At 41.0% G+C, this 27065-nt stretch overlaps 1 protein-coding gene across 1 annotated transcript in view; it reads left to right on the top strand.

The window, feature by feature from the left end:
* Window positions 1-8919: 8919 nt before the first annotated feature.
* ROBO2 (roundabout, axon guidance receptor, homolog 2 (Drosophila)) overlaps window positions 8920-27065 on the top strand; it is an 843022-nt gene continuing 824876 nt past the window's right edge. The window contains exon 1 of the mRNA XM_006889811.1: window positions 8920-8980. Coding sequence (XP_006889873.1) covers window positions 8920-8980 — 61 coding nt within the window. The remainder of the gene's footprint in view (window positions 8981-27065) is intronic.

Raw genomic sequence — 27065 nt, 5'->3', positions numbered from 1 at the left:
GTCCTTTCCACCCTCCCAAGCATGATGTCCTTCTCCAAGGAGTGATCCGACCTTGAAACATGTCCAAAGTATGTAAGACAGAGCTTGAGAATCTTTGCCTCCAAGGAACAGCCTGGCTTCACCCTCTCTAGGATGAACTTGTTTGTTCTCCTAGTAGTTCATGGTATTTCAGCTAAGAGATGCTGTCCTGGATGTGCTCACCAAGTTGTGCCAAGAGATCTGGAGAACAAACACTTGGCCAACTGACTGGAAGAGATCTGTATTTGTTCCCATCCCAAAGAAGGGTGACCCAACAGAGTGTGAAAACTACAGAACAATATCATGGATTTCACATGCAAGCAAGATTCTACTGAAGATTATCCAGAAATGACTGGAACAGCACATCAGCAGAGAATTGCCAGAAGTCCAGGCTGGGTTTAGAAGGGGTCCTGGTACTAAGGATATTGTAGCTGATGTTAGATGGATCTTAGCTGAAAGCAGGGAATACCAGAAAAATGTTTATCTGTGTTCCATTGATTATGCAAAGGCGTTTGACTGTGTGGATCATAACAAACTGTGGCTGACTCTGAGAAGAATGGGAATCCCAGAACATTTAATCGTGCTAATGCGAAACCTATACTTGAACCAAGAGTAAGTCGTCAGAACAGAGCAGGATAACACTGCATGGTTCAAAATTGAGAAAGGTGTACGCGAGGGATGTGTCCTGTCTCCATACCTTTTCAACCTGTATGGAGAGCAGATTATGCAGGATGCTGGGCTCTATGAGGAGAATTGTGGCATCAGGATTGGTGGAAGATCTATTAACAATCTGCGTTATACAGATGACACAACTTTGCTTGCTGAAACTGAGGAGGACCTCATGCACTTGCTGCAGAGGGTCAAGGACTGCAGCCTTCAGTATGGACTGAGGCTCAATGTCAAGAAGACAAAGATTCTTGCCACTGGACCAATTGGTAGCATCAGGATGGATGGCAAAGAGATTGAGATTGTTCACAGCTTCAGTTTGCTTGGCTCCACGGTCAACACTCTTGGCACCAGCAGCCAGGAAATAAAAAAACATATTGCGATGGGAAAGTCTGCTGTTAGGGACCTCTCTAAAGTACTCAAGAGCAACGGTGTCTCTCTGGAGACTAAGGTGCACCTGATACAGGCTATGGTCTTTGCAATCACTTGTTATGTGCATCAGAGTTGGACAATGACTAGGGAGGACAGAAGGAGAATTGATGACTTTGAGCTGTGGTGCTGGAGAAGAGTATTGAATGTACCACAGACTGCCAAGAAAACAAGCAGTTTCATTCTGGAGAGGGTTAAACCAAGCTACTCCTTGGGGGCAAGGATTCTGGGGCTTCGTCCGACATACTTTGGGCATATTGCAAGGAGGGACGCATCCTTGGAGAGGGACATCATGCTTGGGAGGGTGGAGGGACTGCACAAGAGGGGAAGACCCTCTATGAGATGGATTGATTCAGTGACTGGGGTAATCAGGATGGGTGTGTCAGAGGCAGTGCGAATGGCACAGGATAGAGCAGGGTTTAGAGCTGTTGTACATAGGGGCGCTATGAGTCGCAAACAACTCGACGGCACATAACAACAACAACAACAACAGTTCGTGGTATAATCAGTACTCTTCCAGCACCAAAGCTCAATGGCATCAATTCTCCTTCAATCATCCCTAGTTATTTTCTAGCTCTCTGATGCATAGCAAGTAATGGCAAAGAACATGGCCTGTATTACCTTAGTCTCCAGACTGACAATGTTACTCCTCAGTACCTTGGAGAGGTCTCTAACAACAGACTTTCCCAATGCAAGTCATCTTTTAATTTCCTGGCTGCTGGTACCAAGAGTGTTGATTGTAGAGCCAAACAAACTGAAGCTCTCAACAATTTCAATCTCTTCACCATCTATCATGATGCTGCCAATCGGCCCAGTGGTGAGTATCATTGTTTTCTTGGTGTTGAGCCTCAATCCATAATGAAGGCTGCAGTGCTTGACCTTCTGCAGCAAGTGCTTTAGGTCCTCCTCAGTTTCAGCAAGCAGGGTTGTGTCATCTGCATAACGTAGATTGTTGATGAGTCTACCTCCAATCCTGATGCCACACTTCTCCTCATAGAGCCCAGCCTCCTGGATAGTCTGTTCTGCATATAGATTGAAAATATACGGAGAAAGGACGCATCCTTGCTGCACACCCTTCCCAATTTTGAACCATGCAGTGTTACCCTGCTCTGTTCTGACGACTGCCGCCTGGTCCAAGAATAGGTTTCGCATTAGCACGATTAAATGTTCTGGGATTCCCATTCTTCTCAGAGTCAGCCACAGTTTGTTATGATCCACACAGTCAATTGCTTTTGCATAGTCAATGAAGCACGGATAGACATTCCTATAGTATTCTTTGCTTTCAACTAAGATTCATATGACATTAGCTATAATAGCCCTAGTACCTCTTCTAAATCCAGCCAGCACTTCAGTCAGTTCTCTGGTGACATGCTGTTTCAGTTGTTTTTGGATTATCTTCAGCAGAATCTTGCTTCAGTGTGATATCAATGATATTGTTCAATAATTTCCACACTCTATTAGATCACCTTTCTTGGAATGGGAACAAATATTGATCTCTTCTATTCAGGAGGTCAGGTCCTCCAGATTTCTTGGCATCACTTGGTGAGCACACCCAGGGCAGCATCTGCTTGTTGTAATATGCCAGATGGTATGCCATCAATTCCTGGGGCCTTGTTTTTTGCCAATTCTTTCAGAGCCACTTGAGCTTCCTCCTTCCTCACCACAGCCTCTTGCTCATAAGTTGTTTAATGAATTTTTTCCTTGTCCACCAATTCCTTTTGGTAGTGCTTCCTGTATCATTTAATATTCTGCCCAAAGCATCCTTTAGTTCTGAGTATAATGTTTACAAGTTCATTATTTTTCAATGCTGGGTAATAATTCCATTGTGAGGATGTACAATAGTTTTCTATCCAATTGTTTTTTGATGGACAGTTGGGCTGCTTCCATCTCTTCCCTATTATGAATAAATCTGCAATAAACATGGGTGTGCATGCATCTGTCTGCATCATGGCTTTGGTTTCTTCAGGGAATATTCTCCGTAGAGGGATGTTGTTGTTGTTATGTGCTGTTGAGCTGCTTTTGACTCATAGCGACCCAGCGCAACAGCTCTGAAACCTGCTCTATCCTGTACCGACCTTATTGTCTCTGACACACTGACCCCCATTACCTCAGTCACTGTATCAATCCATCTCATAAAGGGTCTTCCTCTTTGCACTGACCCTCCACTCTCCCAAACATGATGTTCCTCTCCTGGTCATTTCTTGCAACATACCCGAAGTAATGTCAGATGAAGCTTTAGAATCCCTGCCTCCAAGGAACAGCCTGACTTGACCCTTTCTCAAACGAACATGTTTGTTCTCCTAATAGAGGGACAACTGAGCCAAATGGTATTTATATTTCAACTTTTTGAGAAAATACAAGATTTGTACTTTCATAGTGATTGTACCATTTTATATTCCCATAGCACTGAATGAGAATTCCAATCTCAACACATTCTCTCCAACTTTTGTTGTTTACTGCCCTTTCTTGTGGTTACTATGATGAGATCTCATTGTTGTTTTGATTTTGATATCTGATAGCTAGGGATTTTGAATATTTCATAATGTGTTTCTCGGCCATCTGAATTTCTTCTTTGATGAAGGAAGTATCTATTCATATTTTGTGCCCATTGGTTGTTTGTCTTTTTCTTGTTGAGATGCTGGAGTTTTCTACAAATTTCATATATGAGCCCCTTCGCAGATATGTCATTGCCAAATATTTTTCCCAATCTGTGACCTTCCTTTTTGCCCTACTGGAGAAGTTTGTTTTTGTTGTTGGTTTTTATTTTTAATGTGCACAGGGTTTTGATGTAAGAAGGCTCCGTTCATTTATTTTATCCTCTCCTGTTTGTAAGGGTTTTGCTATGTTTGGAAGTCTATTCATGCCACAGAGCACGGCTTCTAAAGTTTTACCTAGTTTTTATCTGATGAACTTTATAGGAATGGAAAGAAGCTCTGAATAAGCGAAGCACTACTGAAAAAGAAAAACACACTTCCTGATCTCAAATCTTAATACACAGCTATGGCCCTGGAAAGATCTGTTGATCATAGGTAGATGAGTTGATTCCTGGGTTCTCTATTCTCTTCCATTGATCTATGTGCCGGCTGCTGTACCAGTACAGTGCTATCTTGATTGACAAGGAGACAAACTTAGTTAAGTGGGGAAATGACAGCCTCTTTAATGAATGGTGCTGCAAAACTTCAGCTTGAACTTGCATATGAGAAGTTAGTGGTCTGTTCCACAATCATCACCTGGCCTAGTTTTCACAGCTGATATTGAGCTTTCCATGTGATTCTTTCCACAAATGTCATCATTCTGATTCCCATGCATACCGTCAGGTGAAATCTATGTGGCAAAACTGGAAAACTATCCTCAGAAACTGAAGCAAGACCCACATGTCACATACACAAAAAACAATTCAAAGTGGATCTGGAATCTAGGACTAAAATGAAAGATATTCTTTTAATGAAGAGAAAGTCAGAAATTAATTTCTCTCACAGGTAATTCATTGCTATAGATGCCTTCAAATCAGTAGGTATTGGTGATCTCCCCCACGCCGCCTTTTTTGCCTCTTCCTCAGAATAGAGCAAGGAAACACTGTATGATTCAAAATCAGGAAAAGAGTGTGCCAGGGATGCATCCTGTACCCATACCTTTTTGATCTGTATGCAGAACAGATCATTCAAATCAGGGCTTTATGAGGAGAAATGTGGCATCAAGATTGGATGAAGACTTGTCAACAATTTATGACATGCAGATGACACAACCTTGCTTACTGAAATTGACGAAGACCTGAAGCACTTGCTGCAAAAGGGCAAGGACTATAGTCTTCAATGTGGACTGAAGCTCAACATTAAGAAGACAAAGATTCTCACCACTGGGCCAATTGTCAGCAACATAATGGAGAAGAGATTGAAGAAATAAAAAGATAATTTGCATTGGGAAAATCTGCTGTCATGGACCTCTCCAGAGTGCTGAAGAGCAATAATGTCAGTCTAGATACAAAGGTGCATCTAATCCAGGCCATGGTCTTCTCAATGACTTGTTATGCTTCAGAGAGCTGCATAATGACTAAGATGACAGAATAATAGATGTCTTTTAGTTGTGGTGCTAGAGAAGAGTCTTGAACATAACAGTACTGTCAAGAAAATAAACTGGTCTGTCCTGGAGTGGGTTAAACCAAGTCTCTCCTTGGAGGCTAGGATTTTGAAGTTCCATCTCACTTTGGGCATGCGGCCAGGAGAGATTGCTCTTTGGAGAAGGACATCATGCGTGGAAGGGTGGATGGACAACGCAGGAGAGGAAGACCCCAGATTAGGTGGATTGATACAGTAACTTGGGCAATGAAGGTTGGTGTCAGAATAAGTGAGACTGGCTCAGGACAGGGAAGGGCTCAGAGCAACTGTATATAGCGTCGCTACATATCGCAAGCAACTTAACAGCACATAACAGCAATAACATACTATGATAGGTTTGTTAGCAGGTGCGTCATCCACTTCCTATACAACCTCTGGAAACTCTGTGAACTTTGATAAATGTTGATAGTTGTAGAAGGGCTTCAGGTCTTTTGTTCATAGGGTCACTATGAGTCATGCTCCACTCGAAGGCAATCAACAACAACCCATTCTCTGTTGAATTACCTTCTGGCCTTTTAAGGAAGGTTGAGTCTAATAACTTTTAATTATAAAATAGAATCCATTTTTTTGCCCAACAAGTGAATATTTTGTTTGTAGGTGCCATCAAGTGGACTAACCGTTTATGGCGACCATATTACAAGAGGTCTGAACTAGGCTCTATCCTGCACCATCTTCCCTTCTCTGATATGCTGGAAGCCATTGTTATTATGCCTGTTTCAAATCCATCTTGTTAGGGCCTTCCACTTTCTCCGACCAGCCACTTTTCCTAGAATGACATCTTTTCCCAGTGATTGGTCCCTCCTTCAATAAGACCACAGTATGTGAGATGACAGTTCACCATCATTGCCTCTAAGGTGCACCCTGGTTGCATTTCCTCCAAGGCAGTCTTGTTCTTCTTCAACACCACAGTCCTTATTCATTGCTCAACTTCCAGACACACAGGAAGCAACTGGAAAAAAAAACCCAAACAACCAAAAAACCAACAAAACATAGCTTGGATCAGGATTGGGTGAATTCTATATGTGAATTGCCAGCAGAAAAATTTCAGGAACAACGTTCCTCTATCTTCTATTTAGAGAGATCCATTTTAAAAGACTGTATGTCTCCGGTTTCCTGAATGTTTTTATTGGCATCCACTTCCTAAACAACATGCCTCTGGAAACTCTATGAATTTTGATAAATGACGATAATTATAGCAAGGCTTCAGGTCTTTTGTTCCTATGGCAATCAACAATTATCAGCATACTTTTTTTGTTCAACATAAAGAAATACGACTTTTTACCATACTTAGATGACAAGAATTGCAATTGCTTGCGTGTCACTATCCATTTAAAAAAAAAAAAAAACACTAGGCAAGGCAAGGAAGGGGCCAAATTAAGTAGCAACACCAAAATTACCAAACAAAAGGCTTTACCATAGCCGGAGAGAACCTTTCCTAATGTTTTCCAGTAGGGGGAACTAAAGACTCACCATTTAGCTTTGTGTAAGGACCTGCATGAGTTCATAAAACCCGCCTTCTAATCACCAGAGCAGGCATCAAACAGCTACCAGTGAGCCTGTGATCACACGTGGACCCGGCCTCACCAGTGACACCGCAAACATCCGCATCCTTTTGATCCAACCTGGCCTTCCTTAATCATCTCTGGTCCTGAATGGCATTCCCTGGGATTGTTTTGCCTTCATTCTTGGGACAGTGAGGTTTTGTCGGTTTGGGACTGGAATTTCGACTGTCTTGAGCTTCTGTTAGCTCAGTTGTGTTTCAAGCTTTCCTTGGGGCTTATGTTTTTTCAGAATATCCTTCCCAAGTTTCAGTCTCTCGAGGGTCTAGGCTTCGAGTATCCCCCAAATTCTCTCGCTAGGTCCCCACCCAAAGCATCATCTACTCAACTCCCTTACAACCCAGGATTCCTTGTCAAACTCCTCTTTAAGGGGTCATAAGGCAACAGAGCAAGCAAGCTAAGGGGGAATTTCACCCCTTCCCCTCTCACCTCCCCTCGGAGATTCCGCAGGGGGCTATAGATCTTGTCTAAAACGAGCCGGCAGAGGGTATAGATTTCCGTGGAGCCCCCCCTCCCCCCTTTTAGTGTGCCTTTTTAACGACAGAGGAAACACCCACACACCACCTTTCCGCTCCAAAGGTGGCTATATTTTGTTTCCTTTCCTTTTCTCTCTCCCGCTCAGCTTCTCAATTTGCTAAAAGGTGAAGAGTGAGTGTTTGTGTGATTTTAACGGGTAATGAGGCTGCGCCCTGGGTCCCAGAGAATGATCTTTTTTTCAGAAAGCGCGTGCATCTCCGGCAGACGGAGGGATGAATAATTAGGAAGGGCTTCCATGAAATCACTCACCGAGAAAATTACCTGCCCATTAAACGGGACGCGGCGAGGAGCAGGGGGCCGGAGTCCACCTATCTCCACCCGAGGCAGGAAGGGGGGTGAGGAGGGCTTTGGAAAAGGGCAGGAAGAGTTGGCCGACCGCTGCGGCTCTTTGCAGCCTGCGAGGGCCCCCGAATTTGTTCATTTCCGTCCCCTTCGGACTCTCGGAGCCCCCTCCTTGGGCCCAGCGGGGTGGCGCGCCCCGCGCGGCCGGGTGGCGGAGTCCGGAGGTGGAGGGCTCGGCGCACCCCCACATCCCCCTCCGCCCCCCTCTCCGGGGCAGACTCCCAGCAGCTTTCATTCCTCCCCTCCCCTCCCGCCTCCTCGCCTTCCCTCCTCTAAGTCCTTCCACCAGCGGCAGCTGCCGGAGGAGGCGGACGCTGTGCTGAGCGGCCGCCAGAGCAGCAGCAGCGGCGGCGGCTGGACCGCGAGCGGAGCGCACGCTCCTGCCTCTCGCGCCCAGGCGCCCGGCTCGCACGCCGGCTCTGCTCGCTCGGATCCGCCGCGGGCCCGGCTCTCCAGGCGGCTCGGCGGGGGCGGCCGCGCCTCAGCCCGGCCCCTCACTCGATCCCTCCTTCCCTCCTCCTTCCTTCAGCCCCACCTCGGAGGAGTTCGGATTCTCCACCCAAGTCGCCCTGATTTTCCTTTTCCTCTGTTTGGGAAACGCGAGAGGTGGAGGGAGGCAAAAAGGCTGGAGAGGAGAGGCCCGCCAAGTGTGCCCACTTGCAAAGTGTTGCTTTGACGCCTCCTTATTATGGAAGTTAAGTGAAAAAAACAAAACAAAACCCAAAAACCAACAAACCAAAAAAAAACCCCAAACAAACCCAACCAACTCCGGACTTGGAGCCACTACGGAGAAGGCGAGCTGGGGGAAAGAAAGCAGTAGGCAGGCCAATGGTTTTTCGGTGGCGCACTGGCAAGTTTGTGGAACACTTTCTAGGAATTAGATCATTTTCCTCCCCTCTTCATCTTTTTGACTTCTGAAGAAAGAACTTGGCTTTGGATTGCAATGGAACCCGAGAGAGGGTTAGACACACTTGAATAATCCCTCCGGCTGGGCTGAATTTGTGGGGATTTCGGAAGCCAGAATGTGGAAATACAGCAGCGTTTGGAGTGCCCTCTGCTAATGTGGATGGATTTAAAGTGTGTCCCATTCAAGACCTTACCTTTTGCTCTTGTGATTTGCTCTCCTTGACTTTAATTAGCATCTAGGAAAGTCGAAACTTTGGACCTACCTCTTTTTTTTAATACTTATTTTTGTACTTCTGCTCTCTGGGATTGGTTTCTTAAACAATCTGGATCCTTTTTAATATGTCAAAATGAGTCTGCTGATGTTTACACAACTACTGTTCTATGGATTTTTATATATTCGGGTTGATGGTAAGTTAAAAAGGCTTTTATCCATTTTTCCTCCCCTCCCTCCCCCCACCCCAGACTTTTAAGTTGGATGTGAATTATAAATAAAATGACAGGGATGTCTGTAAGTCAGCTTTGGCTAGGCATGGTGGCTCTTTGGGGGCAGAGATTTTAGTCTTTTGTTTTCGTAACTGCTGCAAGTAGAACATGTTAGTAGTCACCTTTTGTTACTGTTGCTGTTGTTATAATTCACTCGGTTAATTGGCAACTTGGGTTATAAATGATGAGCTTCCAGTTTTGTTCGAAAAAGAGATGATAACGTCTGTCTCTTACAAGGGTCTAAGACTGTCGTAACTGCTGTCTTTTCTTGGTGTTTGTTCGTGTGCCTGAACTTTGGCTTAGAAATTCGAGTGAAGACAGAGTCCTAGATGCTCCAGCCCAGCTACAATGTATGAAGGACTTGAGACAGGGCAGCTCAGGGATCAATGTGCGTCACCTGTATGCTGGCGAATACTCGCCTAGTGCGGTATCAGAATGGAGAATTTTGAGCTCACAGAAGGAAAAAGAAAGGAAAAAAACCAAACCCCAACATCCCAAACCCAACAAACAAAAACTCAACTGTCAAAAGTAACCTTGGCTGGGGCTCCCGGAAGGGGAGGCAGGGCAGGCAGCATCAGCTCTGGGCAGTTCAGTGGAGGACGCTCAGCCCAGTCCCGAGTGGGCAGACACAATGGGGATCTGAAACAGGTGCCCGAGGTGCCTCCCTCTAGGTTGAGGCAGTCTGTCAACCAGACAGCAGTTCTGCCTATGATTCCCCTTGTCTTTTGTTCAGATTTGCTTTCCTGGGATATTTTCATATGATGCCACCTTCCTGTAAGGCTATGGCAAAATCTTTCTTCCCCCTGGTAGCTCTTGTACATGAAGAGTGAACATGATCAGTAACATTTATTTATTTAACCTCCTTGTTTTCAAAAGAAGAAAGCAGAAGGAGGAATTGGTCTTCAGCTTTCAGAGACTTTAGTTTTAATATCAGTGAAGAAGCAATGGTATAAGGTAGAGGACATGCACACCTCTCTTTCAAGTGACACAAATGGAGTATAGAACTTCAGATTTTTAATGACTCTATTTGTAAAGGATATGAGATGTGTTAATCCACATATTTGAACCATCAATGTAGCTTGTTGCTTAATAAACTTTCCTCCAGCATTTGCATTGTGGACGAATTAATTATTTGAGACACTTTGTCCCTGGCAGCTGGGACTTCTCAGAATCCAATGTATCAGGCTCAGAAAGGAAGCCTTTCTGTAAACATGAGGCAATACAGATGAGTTTACCCACTGTCAAGTGGCTGTTTCCAAGCGTGGACTACCTGAGTACTTTTGCCCCCCCAGCGATAATAGACACGGCATGCCAGCATGCCCACAGCTCCTCTCTTTTCACTCTCTGAGTTGATGTTTAGGAATTAATAATTGTTATTCTGTGGCATGATCTATTGTCATCTCTCCATACATTTTCTTCTTAAATGCATTTACCCTGTTGAAAATAACAGAAAGGTTGATATGTTTGTACTAAGTGTATGGTTGTCATGATTAAGTCTTAGCTATAACTTTTTAAAGGTATCTCAACAAACACTATATTTCAATACCAGAAATGCATACATAAACTGTACATATTAAACTACAAGATTAGCACCAACTTTATTATTTTATTTAAAAAAAGATCTGTGTGGAACTAGGGGGAATACAATTAAATTGCTCAGTGGAAGTGACAAAGAGAATCAGAAGAGCTTGCTGTTACTGACTGTAGTTAATGTACGAGGGTGTTTAGTGATACATATATGAAGCGAATGCCATTAACCAGTTTTGCAAGACATGGTCTCCCTCCTCCTTCCCACCCTCCCTTGTCTACATTCCTCTTTCCTTTTCTCTCCTCCTACTTTCCCTCCCTCCCTTCTTTCCTGCAGCCACCCCTTCTATCCCAGAGGCATACCTAAGAATCTTTGTTCTGATTTCATGTTGTAGGATAAAAGGGGTGAGGGTTGTGGCTGGGCCACAGTTATGCAGCAGGAATCATAATAATGTCGGGGAAAAATGCTTTGAGTTGAGGAGATGAAAAGAGAATTTTGGCTTTTTGTTTTGTTTTGTAGTGTTATGTGTGTGTGCACATTCACGTGTGCTAGAAGTATGAAACTGTGGATCTTCAGGCTAAATTAGCATGCAAAGCATATATTTGACATTGACTTGCCTTTGGTTTACTTCATGGTAACAGCTACTCCATGGGATTGTTGAAAATTTAGGTTGTAGGCAACACTGCCCTCTAGGCTGTTTCAACACATTGGGACTAAGTTTCCACATGCATGAATGAGTGGGATGGTTTCAAGGATCACTTAAGCTTCCCTATTCTTGCAATATCCTATGATTTCTGTTTGCTTATTATCCTTCTTAGAAGAGTGTGTTTATTTTCCCTATGAATTTCAAATACAGAGATGCTTGTACCATTCCAAAGATATACTGACCATCCTAGTGCTAGACACAGAAATTAATTTTATTCAGTGACAAATGATACATAGATTTGCATTGAAATTCACTTGGTGGGTTATTTATATGTGCATTTTTATAGACCACAGAAATATTAAGAATTTTACTTCTTAGAAGACATGTGCTAATTTATGAATTTTCAGTATCCTATCTCCATGTAAGAAGGCATATAGAATAAATATTAAGTTACTTGAGAAGTACACACAAACTTGTCTTTGCAATGGAAGTTGTTCTGTTTTGTTTTGTTTTGTTTTTTGGTTGGTTTTTTTTTTTTTCCCCATGAGACTCAGGTTATTTAACCAACTGCAGATTATTTTGGGGTCTGTTTTCTACACAGGAAAATATGTTTTGAATTAGATTTCACTCTCCAGATTTCCTTTCCTCCTTCTTCTTTTTTTTTTTTTTTTAATAAGAATGAAGTGTTTCAATCATTTTCTGGGGACTAATAGGGGCCAACTCAGTGTATTTAATTACATCAAAATTTAAGTTATATCCTACATATTATGTCAGCCCATTTGCTTTGAGAAGATGTTTCAGCTATTCTTATGTGACACATACACTATTTGGGGAGGTAAAGATAATGTCTATGCATATCTCTTATATAGGTTTATACATTTTTCTAAAGTGCTTTTTTCAGTAATGGGCTCATTATCATAGCAATAGACAGCCCATAACAGAACTTAGACTGCATATAAGTAACCTGTAATTTGTTCTTGCGAGTATGCTGTAATCACACATTTGAATTGGCTTTGTTTGAATAACCTTTGGTTCTATGGAACATGTGGACCATAAACCAAAAGAATTTCATAGAACATTAAATAATAGTATCTATCTTTAAAATAAAAAAGCCATGATCCTGCAAATACAGCAGTTCTAGAAATCTCAAACTTCGACAGCTTTTATAAAGTGGCATCTTTGGCAATGAAAATATAGTAACTTAAACACACTTGATAAATTTAAATATATAAAGTGAACTGATATCTCCCACATTTAAGGCAAGAAGTCTACCAGTGACCTACTGCTGTCTCCACATTTGTACTTCAGAATATCTCATTTAGTCTCATGATTTTAAGTACATCCTTATCTTCTTGTTAATCAGGTACCATCAAGTCAGCTCTTGACTCACAGGGACTCTATGTACAACAGAAGGAAATTCTGCCAGATACTACACTGTTTTCATAATCTCTGCTGAGTTTGAACTCACGTTGCAGTCATTTTATTGAGAGTCTTACTTTTTTTCGCCTATTGTCCCTCTGCTTTTCCAAGTGTGATGTCCCCCAGAGCAGAGATTAGCTCCTCCTGACCACATGGTCAGAGTAGGAGAGATGATGTCCCACTCTCCTTTGTTCTAAGAAACACTCTAATTGTACTACTTCCATGACAGATTTGCTTGTTCTTTTGGCTGCATACAATATATTCAATAATCTTTGCCAACACTACAATTCTAAGACATCTATTTTAATATTCATTATTCATTGCTTAACTTTCAAATCAATTTTATTTGGATTCACAATAAACATCCATAGAAATAGCAGTCAAAAAATTGAAAGACTTAATGAATTGGAAAAATCTGTTGTCTAGGACTTTTTTAAAGTGCTAAAGAACAATGATATAACTGTAAAGCTTAAGGTGTACCTAAGACAGATGGCAGCGTTTTCGATTGCTTCATAAGCATGTGAAAGTTGGACAATAAACTTTGATCTCTAAATGTATTGAATATACTTACTCATTTTTTAGGGGAGTCTTCAGTATCATGAAGGCTTAATTTTGCCTCTTCAATATATCTTTTTGTCTCCACTGACTGAATCAGTGTTTGGCTTATCCATGTGACTACTTGACTTCATCAATGACAAATGAGAATAAATAAAACTCAAATCCAAGGTAGAATCTGCTCCTCCTTCTAGGCCTGTCCATTTCAGAAAATGGCTCCATTATTCACAGGATTATTTCCTGACCTACTCTTACAGTGTATAGTCTACTTATTAGCCAAGCTCTATCTACTTTACTGTAAAAATAGATCTCAATGCCATCCATTGGGAATGTGTATGTGATTTTGTCAAAATTTGATTTAATATCATGAGTTTTTAACAAAATAACAAATCAGAGAGAATTTTATAGCGAACACAAAAACATCTAGCAGATTCTAACATTAAGAATTTAGTATATTTACTTATTATATCAGGGGGCTCGGTTGGCCTAGTGGTAAGGAGCTATACTGCTAACCTGAAGCACAGAGTTCAAATCCATCTGCTTCTCCACAGAAGAAGGATGAGCACTCTCCTTCCATAAGATTTTACTGCCTCTTAAAACCCACAAAGAGTCAGCTACGAGTAGGTTCAAACTCGGTAGTATGCCACCATCACCAGCGCTACATGGCCAGAATATGTGAGCCAAAGCCTCACCATCCTTGTCTCTAATGAACACTCTGGCTGTATCTTCTCCTAGATAATTTGGTTTGCTCTTTTGTCAGTCCATGGAACATTCAGTACTGTTCTCTAATACCACCACTCAAAGGCATCCATTCTTCTGCCATTTTAATTCATAGTCCTGCTCTCAGATGCATAACAAGTGATTGGGAAAACCATGGCTTGAATCAGGTGCACCTTAGTGTTTAAACGGACATTATTGCTCTTCAGGCTTTTAGAGAGATCCATGACAGCAGACATGCCCATAGCAATATGTCTCCTGATTTCCTGACTGCTAGCCCCAAGGATGTTGATTGCGGATTCACATAGGATGAAAATCATTGACAATTTCAGTGTTTTCTTTGTCTGTTGTGATGTTGGCGGTTTGTCTAGCCATTCATATATGCATTTCTCTGTGCATCCATTTATTTATCTTACTGATTAGATAATTTTTGAAAAAAACAAATACCACTCATTTCTTATTAACTCTTCCACTATCATCCTGACCAAAACATGAATTACTACAGGGCTGAAAAATTATTATCCTGCTTCTATTCCTTCTTCTTTTAATCATGGCTTACTTTTCTGTCTACGTGATAGTCACTCCCTTTAAAAAAAAAAGCATCTCTTTGTCCAGAATCTTCTTATAGTGTTTTCCCAGCATACTACAGCATGGATAAAGATGGTCAGTCTCCACCTGTGTGATTTATAGTCTCTTAAAACCCACTGGAAAGTCTGCTATGAGTCAGTTTTGACTTGACAGTGCAGTGCATAACAAAAACATTAATATGGAGTGTGTATTTTAATAAGACATGTTTTCATCATATGCCTTCAAAGGACTACACATACTTTCCTCATTGACTTACAAAATGATTTCTTGACTAGAATTTGAACCTCTTATTCTCCTTTGGAATTATTTTTAATTATTTACATTTCATTAATAGTAACAAAAAGAAATTATTAATCTAGAGATCTAATAGGTTAGTTGTAAAATTGGTCTACAAATACATAGCTCTGAAATAATTGAAAAAGAAGAGAGAGAATGGAAAGTGATATCCGTAACGATGAGTCTTGTTCTGTGTTATCCACCATTGTCCTCATCATGAACAAGATGGTTTCATCATTAATGACTCTTAACTAAGGTATGCTTAGGAACTTGGCAGGTAAGAAAATCACTTGAAGAAGTCCTGATTGAAAAAGTAATTCTTCAAGGTTAAGATAGATGTCCACTTAGACACCCCTAAAGTGTCATATTAAAATGTTCTCAGCAGATTTATTGACATATAATCCCCAAACAGGTTTGTAAGGAGGGAAAGGTCCTTGGAGAGGGACATCATGCTTGGTAGGGTAGGGGGCAGGTGCAGAAGGGGAAGACCATCTATGAGGTGGATTGATTCAGTGACTGGGGTAATCGGCATGGGTGTGTCTGAGCCAGTGCGATTGGCACAGGATAGAGCAGGTTTTAGGGCTGTTGTACATAGGGTCGCTATGAGTCACAAGTGGCTCCACGGCACACAACAACAACAATAAAACAGATCATCTGGGAAGCTGGTCTCTATGAAGAGCAATGTGGCATCAGGATTGGAGGAAGAACCATCAACAACCTGTGTTTTGCAGATGGCACAGCTCTACTTTCTGAAACTGAGGAGGACCTGATGGTCTTGCTTCAGAGAAGGTCAAGGACTGAAGCCTTATATAGGAGTTAAAGCTCAACATTAAGAAAACAAATATTCTCTCCACTGCTTTGATTGGCAGCATCATGATAGATGATGAAAAGATGATATTCTTAAAAGCTTCAATATGCTTAGTTCCAAAATAAACATGCTTAGTACTGGCAGCCAGGAAATCAAAAGACAAAATGCAAGGGGAAAACTTACTGTCAGGGACTTCTCCAGAGTACTGGAGAGCAATGATGTCAGTCTGGAGACTAAGGTGCACCTGAACCAGGCCATAGTCTTCGCAGTTACTTGCTATGTGTCAGAAAGCTAGACAGTGCCTAGAAATGATAGAAAGAGAAATGAGGCCTTTGAGTTGTGGTGCTGGAGAATATTGAATATACTGTGTACTGCCAGGAGAAAAAACAGGTTTGTTTTTGAAAGGGTGAAACCAGGCTGCTCCTTGCAGAGAAAGATTCTAAGGCTTTGCCTGACACACTTTGGGCATGTTGCAAAGAGGGACCAGTCCTCGGAGAGGAACATCATGCTTAGGAGGATGGAGGTATAGCGCAGGAGAGGAAGACCTTTGATCAGATGGATTGATTTAGTGTCTGGAGTAATATGAGAATAGCTGTGTCAGAGACAATAAGGTTGGCATAGGATAGAGCAAGTTTCAGGGCTGTTGTACATAGGGCTGCAATGAGTCACAAGCAACTTGATGGCATATTACCAAACCACCACCACCACCACCACCACCACCACCATAAAAGTCTCCACTTTAGAGTGTATAATAAAGGAGAGGGTGGGGTTTGGTATATGCGTAGAGGTATACAGTCATCACCACATTCTAATTTTGGAAAATTTCCATCATCCTCCAAAAAGATAAACTCTATTTACCTGGGGCAGTTACACCCGGTCACTAACCTATGTTGCAGTCATGGGAAACATTATTTTCTCTATTGATTTTCTTATGGAGATTTGGTGGCTTCTGTTGTTAGGTGTGACTCAGAGAGACCCTGTGAACTGCAGATCTGAACCCTGTCCTAGCCTGTGCAATCCTCATGATCTCAGACGCAGTCAATCCCATTGCTGCTGTCACTGTGATAGTCCCCCTTTTTGGAGACCTTCCTCTCTTCTGCCATCCCTGGTGAGATGGTAAGGAATTGCACTGGGAGCTCAGAGGCACACAGTTTGAATCCATCATCTCTGTGGGATATAGATGGCCAGTGTCCTCCCATGCTGTTCACTGCCTTTGAAAACTCACAGGTGGGTCAGCTATAGGGTTGGCTCCAATTTGGTGGTATACAACAAGGGTTATAGGTTTCCCTGGAGTTCTGTTGGCATAGCAGTTATGTACTAATGAAAGGCCAGCCATCCGAGTCCATTATTCACTCTAAGGGAAAAAGATGAGGCTGACCGCTCAGGTTTAAGTTTAGAGCCTTGAAATCTCGACAGAGAGTTGCCCTTAGTTGGAATTGATTTGGTGGCAGTGGGTTTGTTTGCTTTTGGGAGGGATTTATACATTAAATTGTATGATATGTAATTATTGTTTGCTGAATTCTTTCTCTTGGGAGTTGTTTTCAGGGCAAGTCCATGAAGTTCTATGTGTCAGTAATCCTTTACTTTTAATTTATCCTATCTTCATTTGATGATCATTTTATTTATTTACATTTTTTGGCTGTCTTGAATGATGCTCTTAGGAGCATTTGTGAAAAGTTCTTGTGCGAATATATGTTTTTGTTTTACTTAGCTATGTACCTAGAACACAATGCTGAGTTATGTAATAGCTTTATATCTGAACTTTGAAAAATGGAGAGACTATTTGATGCCTTTGAGCTGTGGTGTTGGAGAAGAGTATTGAATATATCATGGACTGCTAAGAAAACGAACATGTTTGTCCTGGAGAGGGTGAAGCCAGGCTGCTCTTTGGAGGCAGGGATTCTGAAGCTTCATCTGACATGCTTTGCACATGTTGCAAGAAGGGACCAGTCTTTGGAGAGGAACACCATGCTTGGGAGGGTGGAGGAACAGCACAGGAGAGGAAGACCCTTCGATGAGATGGATTGATTCAGTGACTGGGATAATGGGGGTAGGTGTGTCGGAAATGGTGGGATTGGCACAGGACAGAGCAGAGTTTAGGGCTGTTGTACAGAGGGTCTCTGTGCGTCACAGGCAACTCAACGGCACATAACAACAACAACATTTTTCAAAGCAGTTATATGATTTTCTATTTCCATCAGTGCAACGTGTAAAGCAAATATAGGCTTTTAATTTATCTTAGACAGAAAAACTTTTAATTGACATTATAAAAGCATAGGAGTAAACAGCTTTTTAAATATTAATAGCATAATTGTTGTTGTGTGCCATCGAGTCAACCGTGACTCATAGTGACCCGATGTATAGTAACTCTGAACCCAGATCTTGAGCCAATCCTATTGTCTCTGACACATCTACCCCCATTACCCCAGCTACAGTGTCAAGCTATCTCATGCAGTGTCTTCCTCTCCTGTGCTGTCCCTACACTCTTCCAAGCATAACATCCTTTTCCAAGGCTGACTCCACCTGGAAACATGCCAAAAGTAAATGGTACGGAGCTTCAAAACCCTTGCCTCCAAGGAGCATTTTAGTTCACACTCTCAAGGACACACCTGTCTGTTCTCTTGGCAGTCCATAGTTCAGTACTCTTCTGCAGCACCACAACTCAAAAGCATTGATTCTCAAGGGCACACCTGTCTGTTCTCTTGGCAATCCATAGTTCAGTACTCTTCTGCAGCACCACAACTCAAAAGCATCGATTCTTCTCTGTTAGCCTTAGTCGTTGTTCAGCTCTCTGATACATAGCAAGTAGTTATAAAGACCATGGCCTGGATCAGATGCACCTTCGTCTCTACACTGACATTGTTCCTTTTTAGCTCTATAGTATTTTATCTTCAATTTCTAATCACCCTAGATTCTAACCCATTATGACAGTTTGCCTTCTCTTTTCCTGTAAAGTTTTGTAAATAGACATAACTCAAATTAAATGTCAATCTTAGCAAAGGCTTATATACTAAATTTAAGTATAAATATATCTCCCATCTCAGCACTCCCATTGTTTGGACACAGAACTAAAAGTCAGTGATTGTATGTGGTTCTTCAGAAATTTCACAACTGACTAGTAATAAGCTGAAGCTAGAATCCAGAAATAATTTTTATCTTTTGCTTCCTTCTGTGAAAGATTCTTTGCAACTTCCTAGCTCAGAAACCCAATAAGATGAGTTTCAGACTATTGTAACTGAAAATGAACAGCTGTTTTTTGTGTGTTCCAGTAAGAAAATTATCTGGAGGTTCTTAAGATGTATTCATTTGGTTCAGAACGTTCTTACTGAGCATTTATTAAAGAGACCTATGAGAAGTGTAATGGCATGCTAAATTGTCCCCACTTTACAGGAGGACTCTACCTAGTAGAGAAGATCATTTAGTTTAAGACGCTGAAGCTAAAATGCTGTTGTTATTAGCTGCCATTGTATTGGCTCCCAATTGCTGGTGACCTTGTTACGTGGTGACCCCATACACAATGGAATAAAATGAAACTCAAACTCAAGCCATATCTATGATGACTTATGGTTTTAGCCTTTGTAGTTGAGATTTTCACGGGATGATTTTTTTTCGTATTACATCTCCAGGTTTTTCTTCCTCATCTGTCTTAATCTGGAAGCCCAAGTGACACCTGTAAAGCATCATAGCAACATGCAAGCCATCATTGATGAATAATTGTAGCTATGCATGAGATGCATTGGTAGGGAATAGAATCCCATTAGCTGTGTTTGGAAGGGAGAATGTCACCACAGAACCACCAATGTCTAAGGCAAAAGTAGTAAATGGTAAATATAGCATTCGGTATGTGGTAGTATATGGTAAATATAGATTTGAAGAGACATAAAACATAAGTCATTGACCCAGAGAATGTAGATTTCCAGCTTGTGCAATCTGGGAAGAGCAGTCCAAAGCAGATCTCTTAGCCCCGTCTTTAGAAGAACAGTATGAAGCTAGGACCTTACCGTCTCAGAAAAATGAGTGGCAGGAGGAATGGCACAACCAAAATTTTACTATGAAAAAGGCAACATCATCTACACATATGGATAGTGTAAAAGATTTTTAGAAATCATTTGGCCAACAAGGCCTGCTGAGTGACGTTTAATGAATGATTGATTGAATCTCTCTTCAGTTTCCTTATCTGTAAGACTTATCATCTATAATAGTATGATGTTGTTGTTGTTATGTGCCGTCGTCAAGTTGCTTGTGACTCATAGCAATCCTGTGTACAACAGCCCTAAACCCTGCTCTATCCCTTGACAATCTCACTGTCTCTGACACGCCTATCCCCATTACTCCAGTGACGGAATCAATCCATCTCATTGAGGTTCTTCCTCTCCTGTGCTGTCTCTTCACCTTCCCAAGCATGAAACCCCTCTCCAAGAACTGATCCTACCTTGCAACATGTTCCAGGTATGTCAGATGAAGCTTCAGAATCCTTGCCTCCAAGGAGCAGCCTGGCTTTACCCTCTCCAGGACAAACCTGTTTGTTTCCCTAGCAGTCCATGGTATATTCAATACTCTTCTCCAGCACCACAGCTCAAAGGCATCAACTCTCCTTCTGTCATCCCTAGTCTACTATCCAGCTCTCTGAAATATAGCAAGTAATGTATCCATAATTTTGGGAGCTGCATTGTTGAATTGGGAAAATCAACCATCAAGGACCTCCTCAAAGCACTAAAAGAGCAGAGTGGTCAGTTTAAAGGTGAATGTGCCCCTGATCTAAGTCACAGCAATTTCAGTTAATTCCTATGTATCATTGGAAAGTGAATTAGGATGGCAGAAGAATCAGTGCCTTTGCATTGTGGTAGTAGCAAAGAATACGAAATATCCCATGGATAGGCAAAGGAACAAATAAGCCTGTCTTCAGTGAAGTGCCATCAGGGTGTTCCTTGGGCAAAAATGGTGAAACTTAACTCACATACTTGACCATATTATCAGGCATAATCAGTCCTTGGGAAAAGACAACATGTTGGGAAAGAAGGAGGGTCAGAGCAAGAGAGGAATATCCTCCACTAGATGGATTGACACAGTTAACATAACAGTGACTAGCATGAGGGAGATTGTAGGGATGGAACAGGCTTTGATCGGTTATTCATAGGTTTGCTATGAGTTGTGGTTGACTTGGTGGAACTTACAAAGCAAGCATAGCATAACATGACATAACATAACAACATAACATAACATAACATAACATAACATAACATAACATAACATAACATAACATAACATGTATAAAACATGAAGAAACTAGGAATAGATTTAAGATCTCTCTCTTTAAACGTTTTTGAGTCCAAGGTCACCTGTCAGTGGGGCTCTGAATGGCTATAAATCACACACAGGAGGAGATTGGCCATCTTTCTCCTGTGATCCAGCTTGTAGATTCAAACTACTGGCCTTTTGTATAGCAGCATAAATCCTTACTCTCTAGGCCACCGGAGTTCTCTGGCTTTAAGATAGAGATACATTTCAAAGAATATTGGCTACCATCTCATTGCTTTTGAGTTGGAACTGACTTATAAACTGACCCTCCAGTGGATTACCAAGGTTATAAACTTCATGAGAGATGGTTCCTCTTTCTCCAGATGAACCATTGGCTTTGGTTTAACTTGTAGGAGGCTGCTCAGCTAACTTAAAGGTGGCACCTCTGTGGCACTTCAGAACCAGTAGGGACTCCAGAGAGAAAGGTGGGCAGTCTCTTCCTGTGCGATTTATAGCCACATGAAAATCTGCTGCAGGTTTGTCAGCTATGAGTTTGTTCCATCGTGATGGCCATGAGTTTTAGGTTTGTTTTCATTGGGTTTTTTTACTATCATAGTAATTATGGAGTGGATTTGATAGTCATTTCAGATCATTTTAATACAATCTTTTAAGCATATGTCTTCCATGTAACTGATGAGGAACTTCTGTTGACTCTTTTTTTTAATTGATATTTTTTCCCCCTGTGGATTTAATTGATATTTCAATGAATGTTTCTTCTCCTGCACTTGGAAAGTTCTCCTGAACTTGAATTTCCATTCATTCATTGTTACACATTTTCCTCCCTGTCCCCATTGCCCAAGTTCACTTTTCTCTTTGAAAAAAAAAATTATTTCATTGTTGTACAATTCACCACCCTCATTCCACTCTACTGTATTATGCAGCTCTTATTCTGGACTGTTGTCATGCAGATAATACCTAATCATATATTCCTTTTAAGCAGTTCTTTCCCTCGTCAGTTTCAATAAAGTATACATTCTTTATCCCCACTTTTCTTAGTTTCTCCCCCAAACCCAACATCAGTCCTGTTTTATTACAGTGGCATTGTGCAGTAGTTGTACTTTTGTGACTGAGATATTTCACTCAACATAATGTCCTCCTGGGTGACCAGTTTTGTATAATATTTTATGAGTTCCTTGTTTTTCAGTGCTGCGTACTATTCCATTGTGTGAAAAAAATATATATATATTTGGAGGCAAGGATTCTGGGACTTTGTCTGACATACTTTGGACATATTGCCAGGAGGGACGGGTCCTTGGAGAGGGACATCATGCTTGGGAGGGTGGAGGGACAGCGCAGGAGGGGAAGACCTTCTATGAGATGGATCGATTCAGTGACTGGGGTAATTGGGATGGGTGTGTCAGAGGCAGTGCGGTTGGCGCAGGATAGAGCAGGATTTAGGGCTGTTGTGCATAGGGTCGCTATGAGTCGGAAACGACTCGATGGCACATAACAACAACAACAACATATATTTGTTTGTTGATGCCACTTGGGTTGTTTTCATCTCTTTCCTATTGTGAACAACACAGCAATAAACATGGGTGTGCATATATCTGCTTGGGTGGCAGTTGTGATTAGTTCTTAGGTTATGTTCTGTTGCCTCTTCAAGGGACTTATCTGGGGCCACACAGTAACAAAGGTGCTTTGACAAGTATTTTCATTACATCATATGCTGAGAACAGAACAAATAGGATTCCTTTGTGATACTTTGAATGAAAGTAACAAACAAGAGAAACGTACAACAAATAGAAGTTTGCTAACAGAAAAAATATGCTTGAGCAACCTTTTGTTTTGATTCTTGTTGACTAATTTTATCTAGATATATTTTTCTGGTACTTTTGATATAAAGTGTCTTGGAAGATGAATCTTGTATAAAACAAAATGACTGAATTTGAATACATCTAGAACAGACTCTTAAAAAATTGCCTCCCTTTGTCTATTATTACTTTCTTGGTAGGCCACTTCTTTGTCTTTCACCTTGTACAGACATTTATCCTAATAACTTTTTACAATTATCTTTTAGACTTATTTGCATATTGAGTGACTGGATATGTCAGAAAAGATAATAAAACCCAGGTATTCAGTGTCTCTGAAGGGACAAGTCTTGGTTAGAACTGCTCATCTCCAGATTTCATTTTCCCACTTATTACTTTTATGACCTTAAGTCTTTACTAAAAATATGCTAGAATTTATATAAAGTCACTATATCAGCGCATTTTTCCTCCCCCTTTCTGACCCTCCACTTTTCTTAGCATGATACCTTTTTGCAAGGACTACACCCTTCTGACAATATGCCCAAAGATTGTGAGACAGAGTTTTAACATCCTTGCCTCTAAGGAGCATTCTGGCGACACTTCCTCCAAGAAAGACTTGTTTGTTCTTTTGCCAGTCCATTAGCTATTCCGTTTTCTTCTCTGGCATCACAGTTCAAAGACATTGTTTCTTCATCTGTCATCCTTATACATTGCCCAACTTTCACATACACAGGAATCAATGGCTTGGATACATGGGAGCCATGGATTGGATCAGGAGCATCTATTTCTATAAACGGACATCTTGCTCTTTAGCACTTTGGGGAGGTCCTTGGCAGCAGATTTTCCCAATGCAATATGTCTCATACTTGTAGTCATGCAGCTGTTCATGAGTCTTGTTGTATATGTTGATATTTACTTTATTGCCATGCTCTAGAACTGAACCTGTAATACTGTCAAGCCATGCCTATATTTCAGCATTAGCTTCAGTGATGTGAATGTAGCCAATAGGCAAAGTTCATTGCTTATATGATTCAGGTTCATTTTGATTCACTAATGACTAATAGTTCTTAAAGAATAAATGGAATTTAAAAAATTAACACTGGAAAAACCCCAAAAGCTTTCATTTGCTTTACTTAGTTTATGGCCATTGTAACTAGAACCATATGTAACATGGCAGTTTTAGCTCAGCAGAGGGCTTTAAGAGCCACTTTTTAAGTTTCATTGTAAGGATTGATGTGGGATCACATTCCCTAGCAAGGTTCCAGTGCTTTCTGGAAATGAGCTGGGGAACAGACTATAACTTAACTATTCCATTACACTGCTTTTCAAGTTTGAACAAGGAACACTCAGTGGAAGCCAAACTGGAATGTAAAGGATTTGTTCCAAGCTTGTGGAACAGTTACTGCTAAGTAAAATGTTTTTAAATATAAGCGAACTTTTTACTTTTTAAACAAAATGAAATAGACTTTTTCATTCCATTAAATTATATGTAAAATTAATGTTAAAGACACAGTTTTATAATATATCTTTCCAGATAGCAGATGTTAGCACATTTTAGCAAATGTTAGAACACAGTTGATCATATATTAATAGAAATTCAGTGACTGACATTAAAACAAATATAAATAAATATAATTACCGTAGACTTCAGGGTTATTGTAAGGGAAATTCAGATTATTTTGCAAACATACACTCAGGTTATATCTTTATTTTAAAGTGAAATTTTTTCCCCCCCGTTTACCATCAAATTGGATCTGACTAGCGCAGGAGGAGATTGCCCCTCCTTCTTCAGCTAAGCTTCTGGTGGATTTGAACTGCAAGCTTTTGGGATTGCAACTTAAAATGAATTTTAATGTATTGCCAGTTGTGTTATAAACCGTCAATCCTGTTGATTCATTAAAGGAGAAAGCATTTTAGCTTCTTCCACTATATATGCAACTGCTATTGCATTCTACATACATAGACTAGAATACAAGAGGACCTCTCTAAAGTACTCAAGATCAATGGTGTCTCTCTGGAGACTAAGGTGCGCCTGATAGAGGTCATTGTCTTTGCAATCACTTATTATGCATCAGAGAGTTGGACAATGACTAGGGAGGATAGAAGGAGAATTGACACCTTTGAGCTGTGGTGCAGGAGAAGAGTATTGAATGTACCGTGGACTGCCAAGAAAACAAACAGATTCATCCTAGAGAGGGTTAAACCAAGCTACTCCTTGGAGGCAAGGATACTGGGGCTTCGTCTGACATACTTTGGACATGTTGTAAGGAGAGACAGGTCCTTGGAGAGGGACATCATGCTTGGTAGGGTAGAAGGACAGCACAGGAGAGGAAGACCCTCTATGAGGTGGATTGATTCAGTGACTGGAGTAATCGGGATGGGTGTGTCAGAGGCAATGAAATTGGCACAGGATAGAGCAGGGTTTAGAGGTGTTGTACATAGGGTCGCTATGAGTAGCAAACGACTCCACGGCACATAACAACAACAACAACAACAACAACAACAACAACAACAACATTGTATTCTACTTTTGTTCAAATTTAGTCTGTCTTGATTCTCTTCCATTCCAAAATACTGCCGATTGTGAGGAACTATCATAGCAAATAGCCATCGAGCAATTTCCTCTTTTTACCCTGCCCTCAACCCCCCCATACATTTTTCATTAATAGGAAGAAGGACTAAATAAGAATAATCTTAACAGTTCACCAAAAAGAGCACCAGTTATTTAGTATTCACCAGCCTTTTTCTTTGGGAGCTCTGGTTGCCTAATGACAAGAAACTGCACGGAAATCTCAAAGGCACACAGTTTAAATTCTCCAGCTCTTCTGCAAGAAAAGGATGGACAGTCTCCTCCTATGCAATTTACTGCTCTGAAAACCAGCTCAGGGTAAATTATGGCTTGGTTCCAGTTTGACACACAACAAAAAAAATCTCAAAAGTTAAAAAATAACAGTGAAAAAAGTGTTACAATGGTGCAAGAGTCCTCCACTCACAAATTCTCAGATGGTCAATCATTTTTCTCCCCAAACTTGACCAGTGTGGTTTCATACCTTCACCTGAAAGAAGTGCTAACAGATTTCACAGAGGGTGTTATTCCCTGGTGCTCATGGAAGCATGTAGGCCGTTTTGTAACTAAGTATGCTTGTAAGTGTTTCAATCCCACCTTTGTGATCTGAAAACCTGGATAATGTCCGTTTTTAATACAAAATGAAAGAAGGAAGAAAAAAAAATCAGAAAAATATGTACAACATGTGGGTACAGACTTTGGACGCACAAAACTCTTTAGGTTTTTTTCCTGCTTACACATGGCGAAAAGGCATAAATAGATTTTTTGAGTTGTTGGATGCTTGCCGTCTATTCACAACCCAACAGACACACTCTTATTTAAAGAACACTTTGCAGGCTCTCCCAGGCTATGAATTATTATTGTACTTTTGTGCTAAACTGTAACACGTGTGATGTTCATCAGTTGGTCTTCTGAAACGCTCTCCAGACTTTTTGAGGCTCTCAGTTAAATGTATCTGATCGTGTTAAATTTAAATTCCAAGTTTGTTCAACTTCTCTTTTCAGAGAGCTGTTTTTACCTTTCTGAATAGCAGCTAAATATGACATGCAAATAAGATAGCCAGGCAGTTTGCACTTACAGCCAGTCACCATCAAGATCAATTCCAAGTTTTCTGGACTTAAGATTCTGTACATGAGTTTCTGTATCATCTCTCTTGGAAAGGTCTGGAATATCTGGGAGGGGCGATTTCCATGAACTCTGAGGAGGTGGAGTGGAGCAAGAAAAGGTGAAAACTGAACATTAGAATGAAGTAGCCTGGACCTACATTTGTAGCCTGGACCTACACTTGTAGCCTGGACCTACATTTGAAACTCAGCTAGATAGCACATGGACAAGCTGATATTTAGTCCTATGGATTGTTAGCATTCACATAAAACAGAATTATTTAGCATTTACGGAATCCTTTTTGATAATCAATTTGGGATCAAATGCAAAAGAACATGTGTCTGGCTTTGTATGACCTCGAATTCTTCCGTTTTTCCTTTGAGTAGATGACATGCCTTCTTTGCTGACTGATATTGGTTGCTAGGAGAAGTGCACTGGTTTGGTCCTCTCTCATCCAGCAGTAAAACTAAAGAGTGCATTGAGTTAGAGACAGAAGCAGAGCACAGTGCAGGCCATGAATCATGACTTGTCTCCAATATGTCCACTTTGCTCCCATTTCTTTCCTTTTAAAAACTTTTGTTTTTACCAATGATGCTTTCTTTCAGCCATTATCTGTAATCCTTTTGGAGCCTGAGGGGACTAGGAGGATTGCTATAGGGAGACTGTGCTGTAAGAGTCCACTCAGAGCCGTAATAAAAGCCTTGAGAGTTATTCATGGGGCCACATTAGTGAGAATGCCCTACTTGGTGAATAG

The sequence above is a fragment of the Elephantulus edwardii genome, unplaced genomic scaffold (genome assembly GCF_000299155.1).
Source record: "Elephantulus edwardii isolate Elephantulus edwardi_28Jun2011 unplaced genomic scaffold, EleEdw1.0 scaffold00081, whole genome shotgun sequence".
In the NCBI taxonomy this organism is placed as follows: Eukaryota; Metazoa; Chordata; class Mammalia; order Macroscelidea; family Macroscelididae; genus Elephantulus; species Elephantulus edwardii.
The sequence above is the reverse complement of the archived record's forward strand: the minus strand, read 5'-3'. Positions and strand labels throughout refer to the sequence as shown.